The following is a 19,682-nucleotide window of genomic DNA, read 5'->3' as shown; positions in this document are numbered from 1 at the left end:
CTAACAAGAAACATTTCAGTCAGAATTATTGTGCAACTTTTCTGCTGCGAGCTATGTGTTTGACATGCATGTGTTCACCAGCTTTCCATTAATGTCTTTGAAGTTTAATAGAGATTGTCATGTTATGCAAAATGGAAATAATACACTTATAATACTTATAATAAATGAAACAGCAGACGGAACTAAAGCAAGAATGACTTCTATGTGTTTATCAGGATCTTTAAGAGGAAGAGATCTTCATCTCCTGATCCCAGCTGTGCGTCTCTGAAGAGTGACAGATCAATGCCTCTTCCTCCTAAATTCAGTGATGATCCAGTGACCTCTGACCCCAGGTGAGGATAAACGTGTAGTCAAGTCAAGGAACCAAAAGAAAAAAACCTTGGGAGAAACCAGGCTCAGTCGGGGGGCCTGTTCTCCTCTGACCAGACGTAACCAGCAGTTCAGTTCCAGGTTGCAGCAAAGTCAGATTATGCAGTAGAATCTAGTTCTTTGGGGTCTAGTTGTGTGGAAGTGGATCAATGACTTCTGGTTACAATTTTATCTCTAATAGTATCGATCTTAGAAGTAAAGTCATTAATGCTGTGATGTTGGAAAATGTCAATGCTTGCTGATAGTTTATTTTTCATTAATTTAGCCACTATTAAATAAATACCTGGGGTTATGTTTGTTTTCATCTAAAATAGACAAAAAGTAATCAGATCTAGCAGTTTTTACTTTCCCGCCATACAATACGAAATACCTCTAGTTTTGTTTTCCTCCAGTTGCACTCCATTTTCTTGGCTTCTCTCTTTAGGGTGCGAGTGTGCTTATTATACCGAGTGTCAGACTGCTTTCCTCAACACTAGAACCGCCACAGGGTTCATTTTACCTGTGGCTGTTTTTTAAATGTACATAGCAGATTTTAAATAAAACATTCAAGTCTCCCAGTCATTGACTTTTACTAAAATTGTTACTTACAATTCAATGTTGTTCATCAAATTTTTAAGATAAAACCAGTTAAAAAAAACAGGGCATTTATACCTATAAGCGACAGTGGGTCAAATTTACCCGTTATTGAATGCACATATTTTCGTGTTGTCATTGACTTGCCGCTTATGTTTTAACATTGTACATTTTTCATCGCATCATCCTATGCAGTGTGGTGAATTACTATTGTTTTATATTGTCTAATATACATTCTATTTTCCAGTGTCAGTGCAGGCCTTTTTTTTTTTTTTTCCTTAGGCTACTGACCATTATGGATTCGTGTAGCCTGCATTAAAAAGTCATAAAACATAAAACAACAGGATAAAAATATGACTAGACATAATCATTTCATGACTCTAAATATTGTGGAGACAGTGGCATAATATAGCGAAATATTTTCTTTAGCAATATAAATATAGTTGTAATGTACGTGGGTAAAATTTACCCGCTGACGGTTTAAGGTATACAATACAACGTCCTCTGGCAATTCTAATGTTAATCTTCCTTAAGACACCTCCCCCTTTACCTATATGACGCGGCTCATGTTTATAATAATTTTGGGGAGGGTAGACTCATTTAAAATAATATAATCATCAGGTTTTAGCCAGGTTTCTATCAAATAGAGCACATCTAGATTATGATCCGTGGTCATGTCATTTTAAAAAAGTGCTTTCGAGGGACCAATAAGCCAAGCTTTATCATTTGTATATCTGTAGTGACGATTGAACTGATTTACGGGATTCAAAAACACAATCCATACACACAGACAGGACTTGAAAAAATGAACACATCTGCTCCTACATGTCCATATATTATATTATATACATAATAGATATTACTTCACTGGCCAATGGAATGAACCAACCCCGTGATGTCAAATGCTGTAGTATTGCAAGACGGTGCTCCAAAAGCTATAACAAAACATCATTTTTTATTAAAAAAATTGTTACATTAACCGTGTTTGTTATATATCTGTGATTAGTGAAAATCAATCATTTCTATTTATTTAGATGTTAATTTACACATCCTTTATTTTATATAAATATATATATATATATATATATATATATTAGTGCTGTCAAAATTAGCGCGTTAACGCATTCGATTAATTTGAAATATTTAACGCGTTAAAAAAAAATAACGCAATTAACGCGGTTGCAGTTTTTTTTTCCAGTTGTGGCCTATGTGTGTTCAACGTGCAAAGAAATATGGTTAAGACCAAGGAAGGACTTTTAGACGGAAAGTTTCAGTATAAAACTCTGCCGGATTACTCTTCAGTCTGCCACAAGAAACAGCAACATTAAAATCATGAACTCAAATGTCATTGTTTAAAAAAAAAAAAAAAAAACAATGACTGTAACAGTGCGTAAATCAGACCTTTCTGTAACGCTAACGTTAATAAGCTTAAACGAAAATAACGAAATAATTGTGTAGCGGAGTATTTTTTGTAAACAGTGCCGCGAACTGTCAATCACTCCTGTAAGCGTGCATCACTGTCCTCCTCAGCTGCAGCAACTTGCGCTCTCTCTCTTCATCAAGCTTTAAAACAAAAAGGGGACAAAAAGATCATATTGTCTTTGTGCATGGGCTATAGATTAATTAGATAAATGAATATCTAAATTTGTGCCTTGCCGTCTACGGTATTTTTTTAGAACTTAGAAAAAAGATGCTGCAGCCAATGAACAGCCAGCGGGGGCTGCAGGACGACTCAACCTCCGCAGACAGTTTTTAATGTTTATCAGACAATCAATACTCAAGATTTTGCTTTAGTATAACTCACAACGAGTTTCACACACCTTCTCCGGCCACGTTGAGTTGTTGACACTTAACAGTGGGAAAAGCGACACATGCGCTATTCACTTGTATAACTTAAGGGTGAATGGGTAATGTAGTTTCTGCTCTGGGTGGGATGAATTAGGAAGCTTGCATTGTGAAGGGCGCTCTGAAAATCGGCAGTGCAGGTAAAAGATTAAAACCTCTATTAAAACAGATGTCCAAATGAGTGTACCGGTACGCTACAAGCACGTTCTGGGCGCATGGAGAGGTGGCGGTACGCTCAAGAGCTATATTTGGAAGTGGCGGTACTGAGTACCAGTGCGTACCGGCCCACTTAAAGCACTGGCAATGACTATACTTTGGAATTTTTTTGCAGTACACTTAGAATTCAACATGGAAATCATTTTTGTTTTTTATTGGCATTGATTGTTTTGAAATTCAAATGGTACTTACATGCCTGTGTTTTTATTTCTGTAATAAATATGGCTTTCAAGCCAACAGTTAATTTGGAGGATATTGATGGTTTATTGCAGGTATGTTGTTTACATGAGAAAATCTGTGTTACAAGTTAAACAAAAATTCCAATAAACAATCATATTTTGAATTTAAATAGTTTCTTTGTCTTGAGTTTACATTAATTATTTACATTTTACATTTACATATCCAAAAAGTTTCAGTCTTTTAATTGCGATTAATCGCGATTAATTTTAAAAAATTGTGCGATTAATTAGTTAATTTTTTTTAATCGTTTGACAGCACTTATATATATATATATATATATATATTAATCTGTTCTTCTTGTGATATTTCAGCAGATCAGATGAAGAGCGAAGCATGTCTCGAGAAGTCTTCTGTCTAAATACCACGAGCGTTACAGCGTCTCTGAAAAAACATGATCAACCAGTGAATGATGAACTGCAGAGAGCCAAAGACCAGCTCAAAACCAGCATGAAGAACAAGTATGAGAGATTTTTTGAGGGACTGAAACCCCGGGAGAATGAAAGCCTCCTGAACAGCATGTACACACAGCTCTACATCATAGAGGGAGAGAGAGAAGGAGTGAATGAAGAACATGAGGTTTTACAGATGGAGAAAACAGCCAGAACACAACACTCAAAAGACACTCTAATCTGCTACAATGACATCTTTAAAGCCTCACCTGGATTAGGATGTGAAGCGAAAGAGCAGATCAAGACTGTTCTCACTAAAGGCATCGCTGGAATCGGAAAAACGGTCTCTGTGCAGAAGTTCATTCTGGACTGGGCCGAGGGAAAAGCCAATCAGGATGTAGATTTCATGTTTGTGCTTCCATTTCGAGAGCTGAACATGATTCAAGATCATCAGTACAGTCTTCACAGACTTCTGCTGGACTTTCATCCTGAACTTCAAGATCTGGACTCCAAGATTTATGAGGAGTGTAAAGTTGTGTTCATCTTTGATGGTCTGGATGAAAGTAGAATCACACTGATGTTTTCAGATGATCAGAAAGTTTCTGATGTAACAGACACTTCATCAGTGGGTGTGTTGATGTCAAAGCTCATGAAAAGAGAGCTACTTCCCTCTGCTCTCATCTGGATCACCTCCAGACCAGCAGCAGCCAATCAGATCCCCTCCAAATACATCAACCGTCTGACAGAGATTCAGGGATTCAATGAGCTTCAGAAGGAGGAGTATTTCAGGAAGAGAATCAGTGACGAGCATAAAGCCAGCAAAATCATCTCACACATCAGAAAAACAAGAAGCCTCCACATCATGTGCCACATCCCCATCTTCTGCTGGATATCATCCACTGTGTTTCAGAAACTTCTGGAGGAAGATCTGAGTGCAGAAATCCCTCAAACTCTGACTGAAATGTACATCCACTTCCTACTCACTCAGATCATCCTGAGGAAGCAGAAATATAAAGAGAGAGATCCAGAGAAACTCCTGCAGTCCAACAGAGAAGCGATCATGAAACTTGCTGAAGTGGCTTTCAATCAGCTGATGAAGGGCAATGTGATGTTCTATGAGGAGGACCTGATTGAGAGTGGCATAGACCTCACTGACGCCTCAGTGTATTCTGGGATTTGCACTGAAATCTTTAAGGAGGAACCTGTGATATATCAGAGGAAAGTCTACAGCTTCATTCATCTGAGCGTTCAGGAGTTTCTCGCTGCTTTCTATTTGTTTTACATTTATGTAATGAAAAATGTTGACACCCCAAAGTTTTTGGATGTTGTTCATAGTCTCCATAGAGAAGCAATACATAAAGCCATTGAGAATGAGAATGGACGTCTGGATCTGTTCCTGCGATTCCTGCTGGGCGTCTCACTGGAGTCCAATCAGAGACTCTTCCAGGATCTACTGGCACACACAGAGAAGAGCTCAGAGAGCATCAGGAGAACCACACAGTACATTAAAAAGAAGATTAAAGATGGACATGAAGTCTCCACTGAAAGATCCATCAATCTGTTCCTCTGTCTGCTGGAAGTGAAAGATCAGACTCTGTCCAGAGAGATTCAGGAGTTTGTGAAATCAGAAAAACTCTCAGAGAAGAAACTCTCTCCTGCTCACTGCTCAACAATATCCTACATGCTTCAGATGTCAGAAGAGCCATTGGAAGAGCTGGACCTCAAGAAATACAACACATCAGCTGAGGGGAGAAGACGACTGATTCCAGCTGTGATCAACTGCAGAAAAGCTCTGTAAGTGTTTAATCATGAACTACAGTATCATATTTAATCATGAATCTGACACCTTTAAAATAAATATTACTGAATGATAAATCTTCTCTTAAATAACAGGCCAGAATCTTAATGGAGTCATGACACGCCTTTTTAATACAGTAGATAGTCGAGCAAAATGCCTAAAAGTGCCATGTTTAACACAATCCAGTCACATTAGAAACTCGTTTATTAAATCAGCAGCTGCAGCAGCAAAGGGATGATTTACACCATTGGTCGGTAAAGCTGACATTGAGACATTTTCACTTCTGCTTAAAGTGTGCTTACTCTTTACTACAGCACTAGCCAGTATTTTAGATTTCATTATACATTTAAATAGGTCTGCAATATGCCATAAAATAATTAAAACTATAGAAAATGTGCATTAAGGCTGATTTATACTTCTGTGTCAAACCTACGCCGTAGGCGATGTGTAGTACGGTGTAGGCTGACGTGCACTTGTGATGTCCGGTTCGTGAACGAATTCTTCGATTTTAACCAGTTCTTCTTAGTGATCCGGTTTAACCAGTTCACCAAATCGAACTGAATCATTTTAAATGGTTTGCATCTCCAGTAAGGATTAATCTACCAATTACTTAAGCTGTTTACTTTTTTAACAAGTCAAAATAAACCAATATCTTGGAGTAAGTTAATTCATTTACTCAAACAGTAGACTGACTGAACTGCTGTCAAGACTGAACTGAAGATGAATACAGAGCCAGATAACGAACGTACATGCCCACTGCTGGAGCGATTCTCATTCTCGAGTCAAGAACCGGTTGCATTGGTTTTTGGATCACCAGTACACCGAACAGAGAACAGTTTCTGTTTGAAGCGTCCGATTTGAGACCCGATGACCTGATGATACTGTGCATGCATGTAATTTTTCAAGAGGACAAAATGCATATCTAAGTATTTTGTTAAACATCTGAAAATGTGATAAAATAACGGTTTTATTTTGCTTTTTTTTAAAATATGAATGCATCTAATCTGTGAATTTTGTTAAATTTTACATTATGTTAGATTATAGACCAAAGGTGGACAATAATTAAGACTCAGCGATTTGATTACAGCGGTTCTCGTTCCCGAGTCAAGAACCAGTTGCATTGGTTTTCGGATCAGCAGTACACTGAATCGAGAACTGCTTCTGTTGGAACCGAAGAGCTGATAATACTGCGCATGCGTGATTCGGCATGAAGCAGACTGACACAAAGCATGTCTAAACCAAACTGGCTCTTTCGGTGACTGATTCTGAACTGATTCTGTGCTTATGTCATGAGCACGGGTAAACCGAAAGCTCGACTGAAGGGTAATCTGGTGAAACGCAAGTTTATTTAATAACAAATACATCGCAATGGATTATGTATAGTAAGTGGGTGTGTTGTTGCAAAACTTAATTGTAAACTTTTAATGATTATGAGGTTTTTAACTGACTAAAGTTATGATTACTGACTTTATATATTAGTGTTTTGATAGACTTGACGATATTACGTCATCGCCAATGACATCATTACATTGAGCGTAAAAGAACTGGTGAACCGAACTTTCAAATCCCTTACGTGCACCTCTCCAGAAATCTAACAGTGCATTAATTCTACTTGGACAGCAAGTGCTGTGATTGGTCTGCAAGAATCCCTCCTTCCATATGTACTTGAGTTTTGTGTGTGTTTATGTGCACTTTAATATGTTTTAATGTTACACATTCTTATATAAAATAAAAGAAAGCAAAGAACAAGTGTCTTATCAGCACAGGAGAATACATCAAACTATGTCTAAATATGCCATGTATGATACATCGTGATTTCAAAATACAATTTTCTGAATTTGGACAAATATTAAAATTGTATGGATTTAAACTAAATCAGCTCCCTTGTTAAGTAGGGCACTGATCAGGGAGTTGGCCATTTTACACTCAATCGCGAACCCTTCCAGTGCACTGAAACTTTCGATCCCTGGAAAATCCCACAAAAGGCACTGCAAAAACTAGGAAGCATCGGCCCTTACTATGCTCCCTTAAAATAATGTCACATTTCTAAAGCGTGAATTATAAATCACATGTGCCAACTCAATAAATATAATGATATGCAATAGAAGATTTAAAAAGACAAACTGAGTCAGGGATTGAAGTCATATAATTAACATTTATAATTAATATTTGGCTGAAATGTTGTAAGAACTTGTAACAGAACTATGTGTTTAAAGAAAATGAAAAATAAATATAAAAAGAGATCTGTCCTGTCTGCTGTTTATTAATTCCAGTGATGTTGTCCGTTGAAGTTGTATGAATGACATCTTACCAGTGCTTGAATTCGTGTACATGATATACTGATTCATGTACAAAATAGACTGAAGCTCGGAAGCTAGGGAGCTGATTGAGACACACCCATAGTTTAATCACACTGTAAAGTGAACGTCATCAGACCTTTGGTGACCTCTGCTGGTATTTGTTTTAATACATAATGTTCTCATAGAGGGGAAGTCGTGGCCAAATGGTTAGAGAGTCAGACTCACAATCGAAGGGTTCTGAGTTCGAGTCTTTGGCCGGCAGGAATTGTGTAATTGTAGGTGGGGGGATGCATGTGAAGTTCTCTCTCTTAGTTTATCTATAAATAGTTATACTACAGCCTGGTTTTAACTTAGGTCTGTTTGTATTACAAAAAAACCTCATCGTGACCCGTGTCTGAAGCATACAAAAAACCACCAACTTGTTGGCCGGCGACAGCCTCCGACGTCACTACCGGTGCAACTATAAACAAGCACCGGGAGAGCATGATATTCACTTCTTCGTCTGAAGCTTGCGTCCAATGCATGGCAGGGAGCTAGAGGACGCAGTGTCTCGTTCCCTACTCAGGGAACTATGGTTACATTCGTAACCTGAGACAGTTCCCTTTCGAGGGAACTTCAAACTGCGTCCTCTAGGGGGCACTTTGGGGAACAGTATACCCACGCCGCCATGCTGAGGGGAGTGCAGGCCAGAATCATGGCGAGCACTAAGTACCAATTCTACCATTTCCACGGGAGTTGCCCCTGAGACGTTTAGACGGCTTTCTGTGACAGTACCACTTACGACTAAAAGGCCTAAGCTACATACCCAACTTAATTGTCAGGGCCTCGGCCCAGGGTAGAGCTGAAGGCTTGGAATCAGGAAAGATTCCTTTAAAGAGAGAACCTAGCATTTCTACCAAGTCTTGCCTGTCACACAGGGGCTTCCGCTAGCTTACCCATAAGCTTGCTGAAAGAGCTCTCTCAACAGTTCTCTAGTAGCAACACCCTGTTTAGATAGGTATCCGAGGATACATAGGTGGAGTGGTGCCCAAGATGAACGGGGCTTTTACCAACTCAAGAAAGGGCACAAAGCCCTCACCATATAGGATTTTAGAAAAAACGCCAAATACTAGTGTGCGACCACAGTGTGGATTTCAGAAAGTGTGCAAAGACTTCATGTGCACCCTTACCATAGCATGGATTTTCAAATACTGTTCTAAGGAGGGGCTCTCGTGGCACTCTGAAAGAGCAGCTCATAGATGGAATGTTGCATCTCAAAAGATGCAAACTTACCACTTACGTGGATTTTAGAAAGTGCGCAAAGTGTTCACGTGCACATTGACCACCATGTGGTTTTGAGAAAGTACACAAAGCTTAGCATGTGTACCCAAAGGTTCCTAAGCATCGCAGAGGTACTGAATCGCACCGGAGAGGCAAGCTCAATTTTACAAACCTCGGGCGAGGTGAGCATCACCTGAGGCAGCATATACAAGAAGACTTCTGTAACTGCCACCTCCATTTCCTGCTAAATGTGACAGCACCACTAAGTGGCCAGGAGACCCCTCAAGGTGACCAGGTCTGGACCATCAGTAGGGTGGTTGCTATGAACATAGAACCATAAAAAACATTATAGGTCCAGCATAGGAGACTGTTATGCGAGAGGTTTCCACCTAACCTTGATCAGGTGGAGAGCTGGTGGTTACAGGGAATTAGGAAGGGGAGGATAAAAGCAGAAGTTAACCCTCTGAAGTCGATTGCGTATACGCGTTATAGTCCTGCCCATGGCGGAGGCGGCCTGCTTGGTAGGACGGAGAGAGATCCGTGGTGCGGCGCAGCTCAGCTACCTGATCAGAAAAAAGGCCCCTGCCTCTATCCAGGTCTCTTAGCAGATCAGTCTGATATGCTTGAAGCACCAGCAACGTGTGTAATAAAGCCACAGCTTGACCTGCTACTGCGTATGTCTTGCCATTTAAGCAAGATGATTTTCTAAAGGGGCTTAGATGGCAAGGAGGGAGATTAAGAGAGGATGTTTCCCTTGCAGAAATCAAATTTATTTTTTAATCAGTAGTTTAATGCTCAAGCGCTGGTCAACAATATCAGTGACACGGGTTCAAATCCCCAACAAACTTGATTTTTCTTCACATTTACTTGTTTATTTATTGGATTAATGCAGAAATTTGTGTGAGATCAGCAGTCCTGAAATACACTGATAGAAATTTCACCTTAATTGTTCTTTAAAGTAGAGCATGTCCATTTCACACTGAGCAACAGATATTCTCCAGCAGTGTAAAATGAACATTTGATGTATGAAAAACATCGGACAATAATAATGAGCATTTAGTCAGTAAACCTGGTTCTGTAATCAGTGGTAAATCTCTACACATGCGTGGTTTCAAGTAAAGCAGCATTTACTACACAGAGCCGTTGTTCACTGACCAGCTTTACTGACGAGATGTGCATTAAATAACATGCTAATATTTATCGGCATCTCCTATAAATTTGTTTGATTCCAGTCAGATGGTTTGGGGATCAGGGCAGTTCAGTCACCATAAGCTTCATTGTAGGGGTAAACGATGAATTTGCGTGTGTTTTTTTCTCTTTGCATGTGTTTTCTACAGTTGTTGAGCTTTCTTGGCCACCGTACATTTAGCATATAAATCCATGCATTGTACAGGCGACCACTTTTAATGCTCTGATGTAAAATTAAACCCACATATCTTAATTTTATGTCAACAATACAGTAAAATATGGTCTAAAATATGATGTAGTGCTGTCTAGCATAGAGTAAAACAGAAGCATGTGCATGCAGTCTTGAGTTTTCCTCCGCTGCTTGTTTGTTCTGGAAAATACCAAAATACTATGAAAATACATTTAAACATGCCTGAATCAAGATAAATTAAATTTTCATGTTTTCTAAAAAAAGTATCAAAGGTTTGTTCGTTTTTGCTTAAAGAAAATATATCTGCGAGATAATTAAGATCCAGCCCCGGACTACTAGACAACAGAGCTGTCGATACCCAAAACCTGTTAACAGAAAGTCTTGTCTGGTACCTAAAAATACCCAAAATAGTCTTCTATCAGCTAAGAAGTTACCCAAGAAAAACAGAGAAGAGCAGAAGCAGGAGGTGAAGTGATGATTGGAAAACAGGAGCATACAGTAGTTTAATGTAAAGTCTTAGTTGCGTATGTCTCAATGCTTAGGCTGTGTCTGATGAACACAAACTCAATAAATTAATGCTATATTCAATTCAGTTCAATTCAAGTTCATTTGTATAGTGCTTATTACGATACAAAACATTGCAAAGCAACTTTACAGAAAAATAATTTTCTACAATATTTAATATTAGCTTATCAGTGATGACTGCAAGTTTATGTGCATATGGCGGAAATGTATAAAAAAATCTATTAAATATGTAATCAAATAGACAATGAACACTATTTGCAGTTATTATTATATTATGCAATCAATCTTATAGCAACATTTGGTAGTTCTGTATTTTGTTTCAGGGTTGGCATCATCTATTCTCAGGTGTTCTGGATCTAGATTGAAATTTGTGTAAATCCTAGTTACTACTGAATGTCAATCCTGTGGCAACAACAGAGAAACAAATAGATATATAATTAGCATAGCTGCTGTTCCAACCAAGTAAAAAAATTTTTTAACCGAAGATAAAGAATAATAATATGTATTTGATCAAATATAACTGTAGTCCATGATTATGAGATTAATTATTTGAATGCTTGGCCAAAGAGAGTCTTTAATCTAGATTTAAACTGACAAGAGTGTGTCTAAACCCTGAACGTTATCAGGAAGGCTATTCCAGAGTTACATTAAATGATTCACAACAACACTCCATAAACCTTGGATTTCCATAAACATTCCCTCTTATCTCTTATTCATACAGACAAAATAGTTGTTTAAACTGGCAACCCTCCGTACATGTCTTTATTCATTTATTTCTTCCATTTTATTTAATGTCTTCTAGATTTTCTGGCTGTGATCTCTCAGATCAGCATTGTGAAACTGTGTCAACATCTCTAAAATCCTCAAACTGTGTCCTGAGAGAGCTGGATCTGATTAACAATGACCTGCAGGACTCTGGTGTAAAGTTTATTTCTGATGGACTGAAGATGTCAAACTGTCAGCTGGAGATACTGAGGTATTTAGAACATTTAAGAGATCCTTTACAATTAGCTGGTCACAATGTTGACATGTGTCTGTAGATGATCTGACTGTGCGTATGTGTGTTTGTTTTTATTACAAGGTGGGTACCTCAACATGTTAGCACACTCCAAATCCCCGGTCCCCACAATGTTTTGCTTGTAATAGGCTCATGAACAAAAACTGGATATCTGTGTGTGTGTGGCAGCGCTGCTCTACAGCGCCCCTGTAGTCTGGCCACACACACACTGACCGACATGACAAACACACACACACACACACACACACACACACACATACACACACACACACACACACACTTACCTAATGTTCATACATGAATCACCTGACCAAACCAAAGTTAATCACCGTTAATCAATCTTCATCGACGGATTCATCAATTGGTACAGGTAATTAGACAGTTTCTTTCACATTATTTTGATAATTGAATAATCAAGAGAAGAATCCTTCATGAAAAATCAAAAAATTTAGTTTTTTAATGTTTTTAGGATATGTCTATGTGTTTAATCGATGTCTTTTACCAAAAAATATGGCGAAAACACTGATAAACTTAAACTGTTGGCAAATAATTTAACGTGTTTACATTAGGGTAAAGATTATGTTAACGTGCTAATTTTTTGGCACCGCGTGGCGTGCGATTAAGAGGCCAGATTGAGGTTTGTGATTTCCTGGGAGACGCTGAATTGAGTGCCGGTGATGCGACCTGCTCACTGGGAAGAGGAAGAGGAAACCGGGAAAAGAGATGGAGGAGCATGGTATCACGCTGCCCACGAGACTAAACAAAACCGAATTTAAAGGTAGGCTACCGTAGATTTACTATAGTATTTTAGTAAATTCACAGTTACCACAGATGTACCATTATTTTACATTCATTTAACTATTTTTAAAAACATATTTTAAAATGATAATCAATTTACCATGTTTTTTTTTTTTTTTATATTATAGTAATACCGTAGTTTTTTTTTTTTTCATAAGAGTGCATTCCAAGGTCATATAAATCTTAAATTAATAAATAAATAAATAAATTATCAGGGTATAATTTAAAGTTCTGATTCTTAGAATTGTTTGAGAATCATAAACTGTAACTAAATATAAATTAAACCTAAAACATACCTTAAAGGCAATCATACATATTCTTTTTTTAATTATCCGAAGCTCTTAACCATTTTAGCGGTTACACAATTTTATTTGTGAAAGCAGTATTTATAAATGACTTTCATATTATATGTACTTGTATATGATTTTTAAAAATCTATATACAGTAATCATGAAGAATGGCTTGTCATGGCGATTCATTGGTTATCATAAGTTGTAGGTTAAACGATTTTAAAATGCTATTTTGCAAAGCAGAAAACGCGGACGGAATTTCAAAATTCGGTCATGAAAATTAAACTTACATTTTATGCTGCGTTCCAGGCAACCCGTAACTCGTGTTTTTCCAACCTTAAACCCATGAAAGTGCACTGAAACAGCAGTCAAAGCCGTGACTTGTACTAGATCGATGTACTCCGAGTTCTGACGTCACATAGCAAGCGAAACAACAATGGCAGTCCCTACGAATAATATTCCCTATGGATGCAGTGTTTATGCAAGTGGTACACATTGAAAAAAAAAAAAGATTTTAGGACAATAAAATGTTGAAATAAAATTAATAATCTACCTACAATTTCTTGTGCTCAGGAAGTTTGGCGTGACTTGCCTGGAATGTTACAAAGTTGTGATTTGAAGTCATGACTTACAGGCTCAAAACCAGCCTGGAACGCAGCATTAATATGGACAGTCACAGAATTTGTTAAAGTTAGCATTAAATTAATCAAATCAAATCTGCATATGGACCAGTATCTGTAAATGTTAAGCAGCAAATGTTGGTTGAAATATGAATCCTGCATTCTCTGCATGTATCTGTGTGAATGAATGAATGGCAGAGACGTGCGGGTTTGTTTACTATATAGATTGAATCGCATGAGGCTTGGAGTAATTTCAGCATCTGCCGTCGCAATGAGGACATAAATACATAAACAACATTGCAGAACTGTTCTGTGTCTGAATAGGGTTTATGACATTGTCTGTTTGATGAGGAGGGATCTGTCGACACATTACTGTTTTTAAATTTGTGGAGTAAAAAATATTGTATTTTGAAGTGAAATTATATAACTAGACCGCCAGAATTGGCACAGAATTTAGGTTTAAATGTAATACTATAATTCAAAAATTACTTTCAGATGATTCTCTTTTACTTAGATTCAGCTTCGTCTGTTACCAGTTATTTAACTAAATTGCCAAACACAGTGTTAGAAAGACTTTGTATTTATAAAAATAGCATTTTAAATTTAAAAAATAAATGTTATGAATGTAGTAAGAGGTAATTTGTTTGAGCTGCACTTTTAAAGAATAAATAAGATGCTATCTTACCCCCCTGTGATGCTAGATTTCTGTATTTAGTTGTCATAGCACAAATGTCAAATTGTTCTATTTCTTTCCCTCATCAAATTGGCTGATGCATCATCGTCATCATCCTATACATGCTACAATTCTGTTTAAATATGTTACAATTTACAAGTAAGTGCACATTGTTCTTAAGGGTGGCATCATACTGCTATAGAATGTTTAAAGCAGTTGATTATATACATTTATTCTACGGGGGCATTTAATGCTTGAATCTGATTGGCTGACGAACGTTCTGAGGTGTGCAATTATTTTCTGGAAAACGCAATGCAAACGTAGTTCCAGGTAGCTCTCTTGACCGCATTACAGTTCCATATCACTTCGCATAGTAAAACTGTAATAACGGTCACGCAGTTTGCACAAAAAGGTGTTGTCAGCGCTGCCCTGACAATTTGATCAGCCTATATACTGTAACAACTTAAAGGCTACACATGACATTTCTCACTAGCGAGGTAATAACAGCGCTGTTTAGAGAGACTGCAGCAGAAGAGTGTTTAGAGACGCACAGAGGTACGTTAGCCTAATTCACACCAGCTCTCTCTTTCTCTCTCTTTCTCTCTCTGTCTTTGTTGCTCTTGCTCTTTCTAATAATTTAGTAACTGCATTTGAATGCTATCAATGACTCAAGCCTCCGTTACCAGCTTTAAAACAAAGTTTTGGTACTAGCAAAAGAGGCATTGGATGAGATGCGGAAGAAATAGTCCTACTCACAGTAGTGATTAAAGTAAAAAAAAAACTGGACGAATCCCTTTAAATAAATCATCGGATCGATGTTGTGAGGTGTGGTAACCGTAGTATAAGTGGAATAATTGACTCTGGAACGTTGAATTATTAGAAAAATAATGCACACCCGAGTTGTAACAGAGTGGCCATTACACCATGGGTGTGCATTATTTTTTTAATAATTTAACGGTCCGGAGTCAATTATTCCTTAAATACATACTTTTTTTACAACATTTCTATTACATGCATATTTTGTTTTTGAAATTGAATTACTCATGTATACAAGAGAAAATAATGGGTGAGGGCAGTTTAGCTCCTAGCTTTCTTAATACTACGAAAATCAGATCGATAAATCATGATTCGATTTAAAAATTATTCATAATTCTGAATCAAATTTCAATTAATTTTATGATTAGATTTTATTCTTGTTTACTGTTTTGTGCTACTTTTCCTATTTGACTACAGTGGGGCTCTGACGGTGGCAGATTTTTACCACTGCGGTGCTCTGTACAAACTCAATGGAGGCAAAAGAGACACAGGCCTTTGCTGAAACTTTACCAGCTGCTGTATCTGTTGGACAGTGTGACTTCAGGAAAACAAGCAGTTTATATCTTATGATCCTTTGACAGCAACCAAGATTGTATTGCCTTAAAGCTGCAGTCGGTAACTTTCGTTTCGCAGTCATTCTTCCACTCATATCTGGTGGAAGAACATTGTGCGACGGATAAATACAACAAAATAAAATTATACAACTGGCATTAAAAACTATGATCTTCATGTGACCAAGATTTAACACAGAGAATCCAGCCTTTTTTTCTTTTTTTTTTAATAAAAGATCCTTATGGACCAGCGCACTTCTACCTGTTATTTGTTTTGCAAAAATCCACCGATCCCGGCTCTTCTGGTCCAATCAGTGCAGGGCTGTGCCACAGAGTTGTTTTGTGTTGAAAATGTAAAAAAAATTATATAATGAGCGAGTACATCATGAATCCATTTTCCAAACTGTGTTTTTATCTTATCCTGAATCACTGGTATATAATAAGTGTTTATATTCAGACTATTTTAGTCTGTTTGGGGTCGGCAACGATGTAAAGTATCACAGTACCTTTATTTTAATTTTTTTTACAGGTCCAATTAAGAAGATGCCATGGAGGAAACAGGAAATACATGCTGAACCAGAAACTGCATGAGGTGTATAGAGACTGGACCACTAGCTCTTAAAAATAGAAGTGTGCACAGCTTTTGTTTTACATAAAAAATGAGGGCCTGGTTTCCTGGTTAAGCCTTGTCTCTGAAACTGGGGGTATATCTCTCTTCTGCTAATAAAGTGATAATTTTAACACCAACCATGTTCTTATGTTTAGGCCACATGGTTCAAAGGGCCTTTATAAATTTGTGAATTCAGTTATATTTTATTATATGTTGTCTTACATGTTGCAAATGAACCTTACTGATGTAATGATTTGTTAGTAGCTTGTTGGGGTAAGCGATTTCAAGTTTATTGAGCCATTTCAACATTACAGTTGACAGGAATTTGTCTTGGTATGCTCACACATACAACTTAATACAAACACTGACAATACACTGACATAACAACACATTCCAAAACATATACCTCACATATACCCCCAAAACAACCAATACACAGACATGAACAACACATATTGCACATTAAGTGTGTCAGCGGGTTATGAACCAGTCCATAAGTGCTTGGTGCAATAGACACAATGCAAATATATTAATAAAGCATAGAAGCTGAGATGGGGTAAGTAAAAGTGACTGGTGGAGTGGAAAACATCCAACTAGTTCATGAACTTAATTTAATATAAGCATTCAATGTTCTAACTTCAGACCATGTTTAAATAACTTATGGCTTGGGGGTCGGTACTTTCTCTGAAACGTGATGTTCTACTGATGATGCTTCTGTACCTCTTCCCTGAGGGCAGTAAAATGAATGTGCTGGGTAATAGGGGTCAGTGATGATGTTTCTTGCCACCTTAATGATTTTGGAGTCATAGTGCGTGGCAGGGGCGTGTCTAGAGCATTTTCAGTGGGGCCATGGTGGGGGCACGGTACAAAATATGCAAATCACCATGACTGTTTATTGTTTGATAGCGCCCAGCGTATTTTACTTATTACTTATTTTACTTATTTTATTAAAAGTTGACTGAACATTCGATTGAAATCAACCATGACCAACGCGAGCAGACCCTGATAGGGTAAAAACATTGATCTAAGAAAACCATACAAACATATTAAACCATACTTGAAAGGTAACCTACCAGCTCTTTGTTTGGGGTCTTGTGATGTGTCGTTCTTGAACGATTCATTCATTTTTAATGAATCTTTAATGTGACTCGGGAAGAACGAGTCGTCTCTATGACAGCGACATCAATTTGATGTGTTTTTTTTTGTTGTTGTTTTTTACAGTGGATTCTAATCTTTAAAAATTACCATGTTGTATGATTTATGTCTTTTGAGTTCACCCTTCAGATAAGACTATAGAACTGTAGTGTTGCTTGTTTAGGATTCAAAATGTTATTTGCTTTTAATTTATTTATTTATAAAATGAATGAAATTAATTGAAAAAAGATTTGTTCATTTTGCTGAACCCGACTCAAAAGTCTGAGTCGGTATAATGATCCGAACTTCCCATCACTAGTGTCTTGACTTCCCACAATTGATAAAGTAAAAGTCCAAGTCCGCAACGAGCGTTGTTTCTCTGATGACGATGCACTTCTTTGAATCGTGAACTTCAGTAGTCAATAGACTGATTGGCCATAAAATGAACCAATCACAAGAATCTTATAGGGGGGCACCTGGGGTGGCCAATCAAATTTCAGTTATCGGCCACCACGTAGACCCGCCCCTGGTGCAAGGCTATGGTAGGCAGACTACAGCCAATGATCTTGGAGGCTCTTCTCACTGCTTTCTCTAGCTTACCCTGACTGGTTGCATTACCATACCAGGACAGGATAGAGAAGGTCAGCACACCTTCTATGTTGGCTCGGTAGAAATGAGTCATGCCTTTCTGACTAAACCCAAATTTCCTCAACTGATGGAGAAAATAAAGTCTCTGGTGGGCTTTGCTTACAATGAGACCAATATTTAGGAAATAGAAGGAAGAGATCCTCTCAACAACCTGATCATTGATGGAGAGGGAAGGTGCCGAACTGCCTTCTTTCTAAAGTCCACTATCATCTCTTTAGTTTAGATGTATTGAGGATTAATTATTTATCTCACACCACTTCACCAGCTGTTCAACTTCACCCCTATAACCAGATTCATCCCCACCAGAGATAAGACCTATTACAGTGGTATCATCTGTGAATTTTAACAGTTTTACTGATGTTAAATTGGACGTAGAGTTATTGGTTTAAAGAGAAAATAAAAGAGGAGACAGGACACAATCTTGTGGTGTGCCAGTGTTAAGAACCCTGGTTGATGACACTTAATTATTAATTTTAACATATTGTTTCCTGCGAGACAAAAATTAAAGATCCATTGACACAGTACAGTATTAACACCTATGGCTAATAGTAAATTATATAGCCTGACAGGGATAATAGTGTTAAAGTCTGAACTAAAATCAAGGAATAAGATACGGGCATATGTGTTCTTAGACTCAAGATGTTGAAGAATAAAATGTGTGCCTAAAGACACTGCATCATCCACTCCCCTATTCGCCCTGTAAGCAAACTGATGATTATCCAGTGTAATATGCGCTAGGTTCCTACAGACTAAGTGCTCATACACCTTCGTTACAACAGACATGAGTGCAATAGGCCTGTAATCATTAAGCTAGGTGATGTTATTCTTCTTAGACAATGGAATAATCATATCTGATTTAAAACAAGTGGGTACTATTGAAGAGATGACAGACCAGTTGAAAATGTGAGTGAGTATGGGAGTAAGCTGGTCTGCAAAGCTCCTCAGTGTAGCTGGTGCAATACCATCAAGCCCCTCTGCTTTCCTGATGTTTTAAAGGTGTAGCAACCTTCTCACATCATGCTCTGAGATTGAAAAGAGAGGGTGACCAATCAGACCCAGATGGGGGTGCCTGAGAGAGTCTGTCTGAGCTTCACTGGACTCAAATCTGCAGTAGAAATCATAAAGCGTCTCAGGGAGGGAGAGGTCACAATCTAAAACATGATGCTTGATCTTATAAGTAGTGATGGTCTGCAGACACTGACAGACACCCTTAATGTCATGGACTTGGAGCTTATTTTCAAGTTTTACTCTATAAGTGGCTTTAGCTGTTTTAATAATTATTTATTATTACAAGAGATTGATTATTTTCATAGTCAATTAATCTGTTGAATATTTTCTAAATTAATCGGTTAGTTGTTTGGTCTATAATATGTCAGAAAAATGTGGATCAGTGTTTCCCCAAAAGCCCAGGAATGGTCCTTAAATGTTTTGTTTTGTCCACAACTCAAAGATATTCAGTTGACTGTCACAAGAGGAGAGAAGACACTAGAATATATTCACATTAAACAAGCTGGAATCAAATATTTTTTTACTTTTGTCTTTCAAATATTTTATCAATGACACAGACTGCAATGACACAGACAGCTTCATTGCAGAAGGACATCCTTTTGATCACGTGGTTCACGTGAGAT

The 19,682-nt window shown here is 37.6% G+C and overlaps 1 protein-coding gene across 11 annotated transcripts in view; it reads left to right on the top strand.

The window, feature by feature from the left end:
• Positions 1–19,682, top strand: part of LOC127969021 (NACHT, LRR and PYD domains-containing protein 3) — a 95,245-nt gene that overhangs the window by 67,201 nt on the left and 8,362 nt on the right. For 5 of the 11 annotated variants that reach the window (XM_052570652.1, XM_052570634.1, XM_052570595.1 and 2 more), the window contains 3 exons: positions 216–332; positions 3,555–5,426; positions 11,696–11,869. In XM_052570652.1, the coding sequence (XP_052426612.1) occupies positions 216–332; positions 3,555–5,426; positions 11,696–11,869 (2,163 nt within the window). The remainder of the gene's footprint in view (positions 1–215; positions 333–3,554; positions 5,427–11,695; positions 11,870–19,682) is intronic. The other 6 variants (XM_052570660.1, XM_052570615.1, XM_052570586.1 and 3 more) reach the window with 2 other exon arrangements.

Source organism: Carassius gibelio, chromosome A4 (genome assembly GCF_023724105.1).
Source record: "Carassius gibelio isolate Cgi1373 ecotype wild population from Czech Republic chromosome A4, carGib1.2-hapl.c, whole genome shotgun sequence".
NCBI classification, from domain to species: Eukaryota; Metazoa; Chordata; class Actinopteri; order Cypriniformes; family Cyprinidae; genus Carassius; species Carassius gibelio.
Note: the sequence above shows the minus strand (reverse complement) of the source record. Positions and strands in the feature narration are given on the sequence as shown.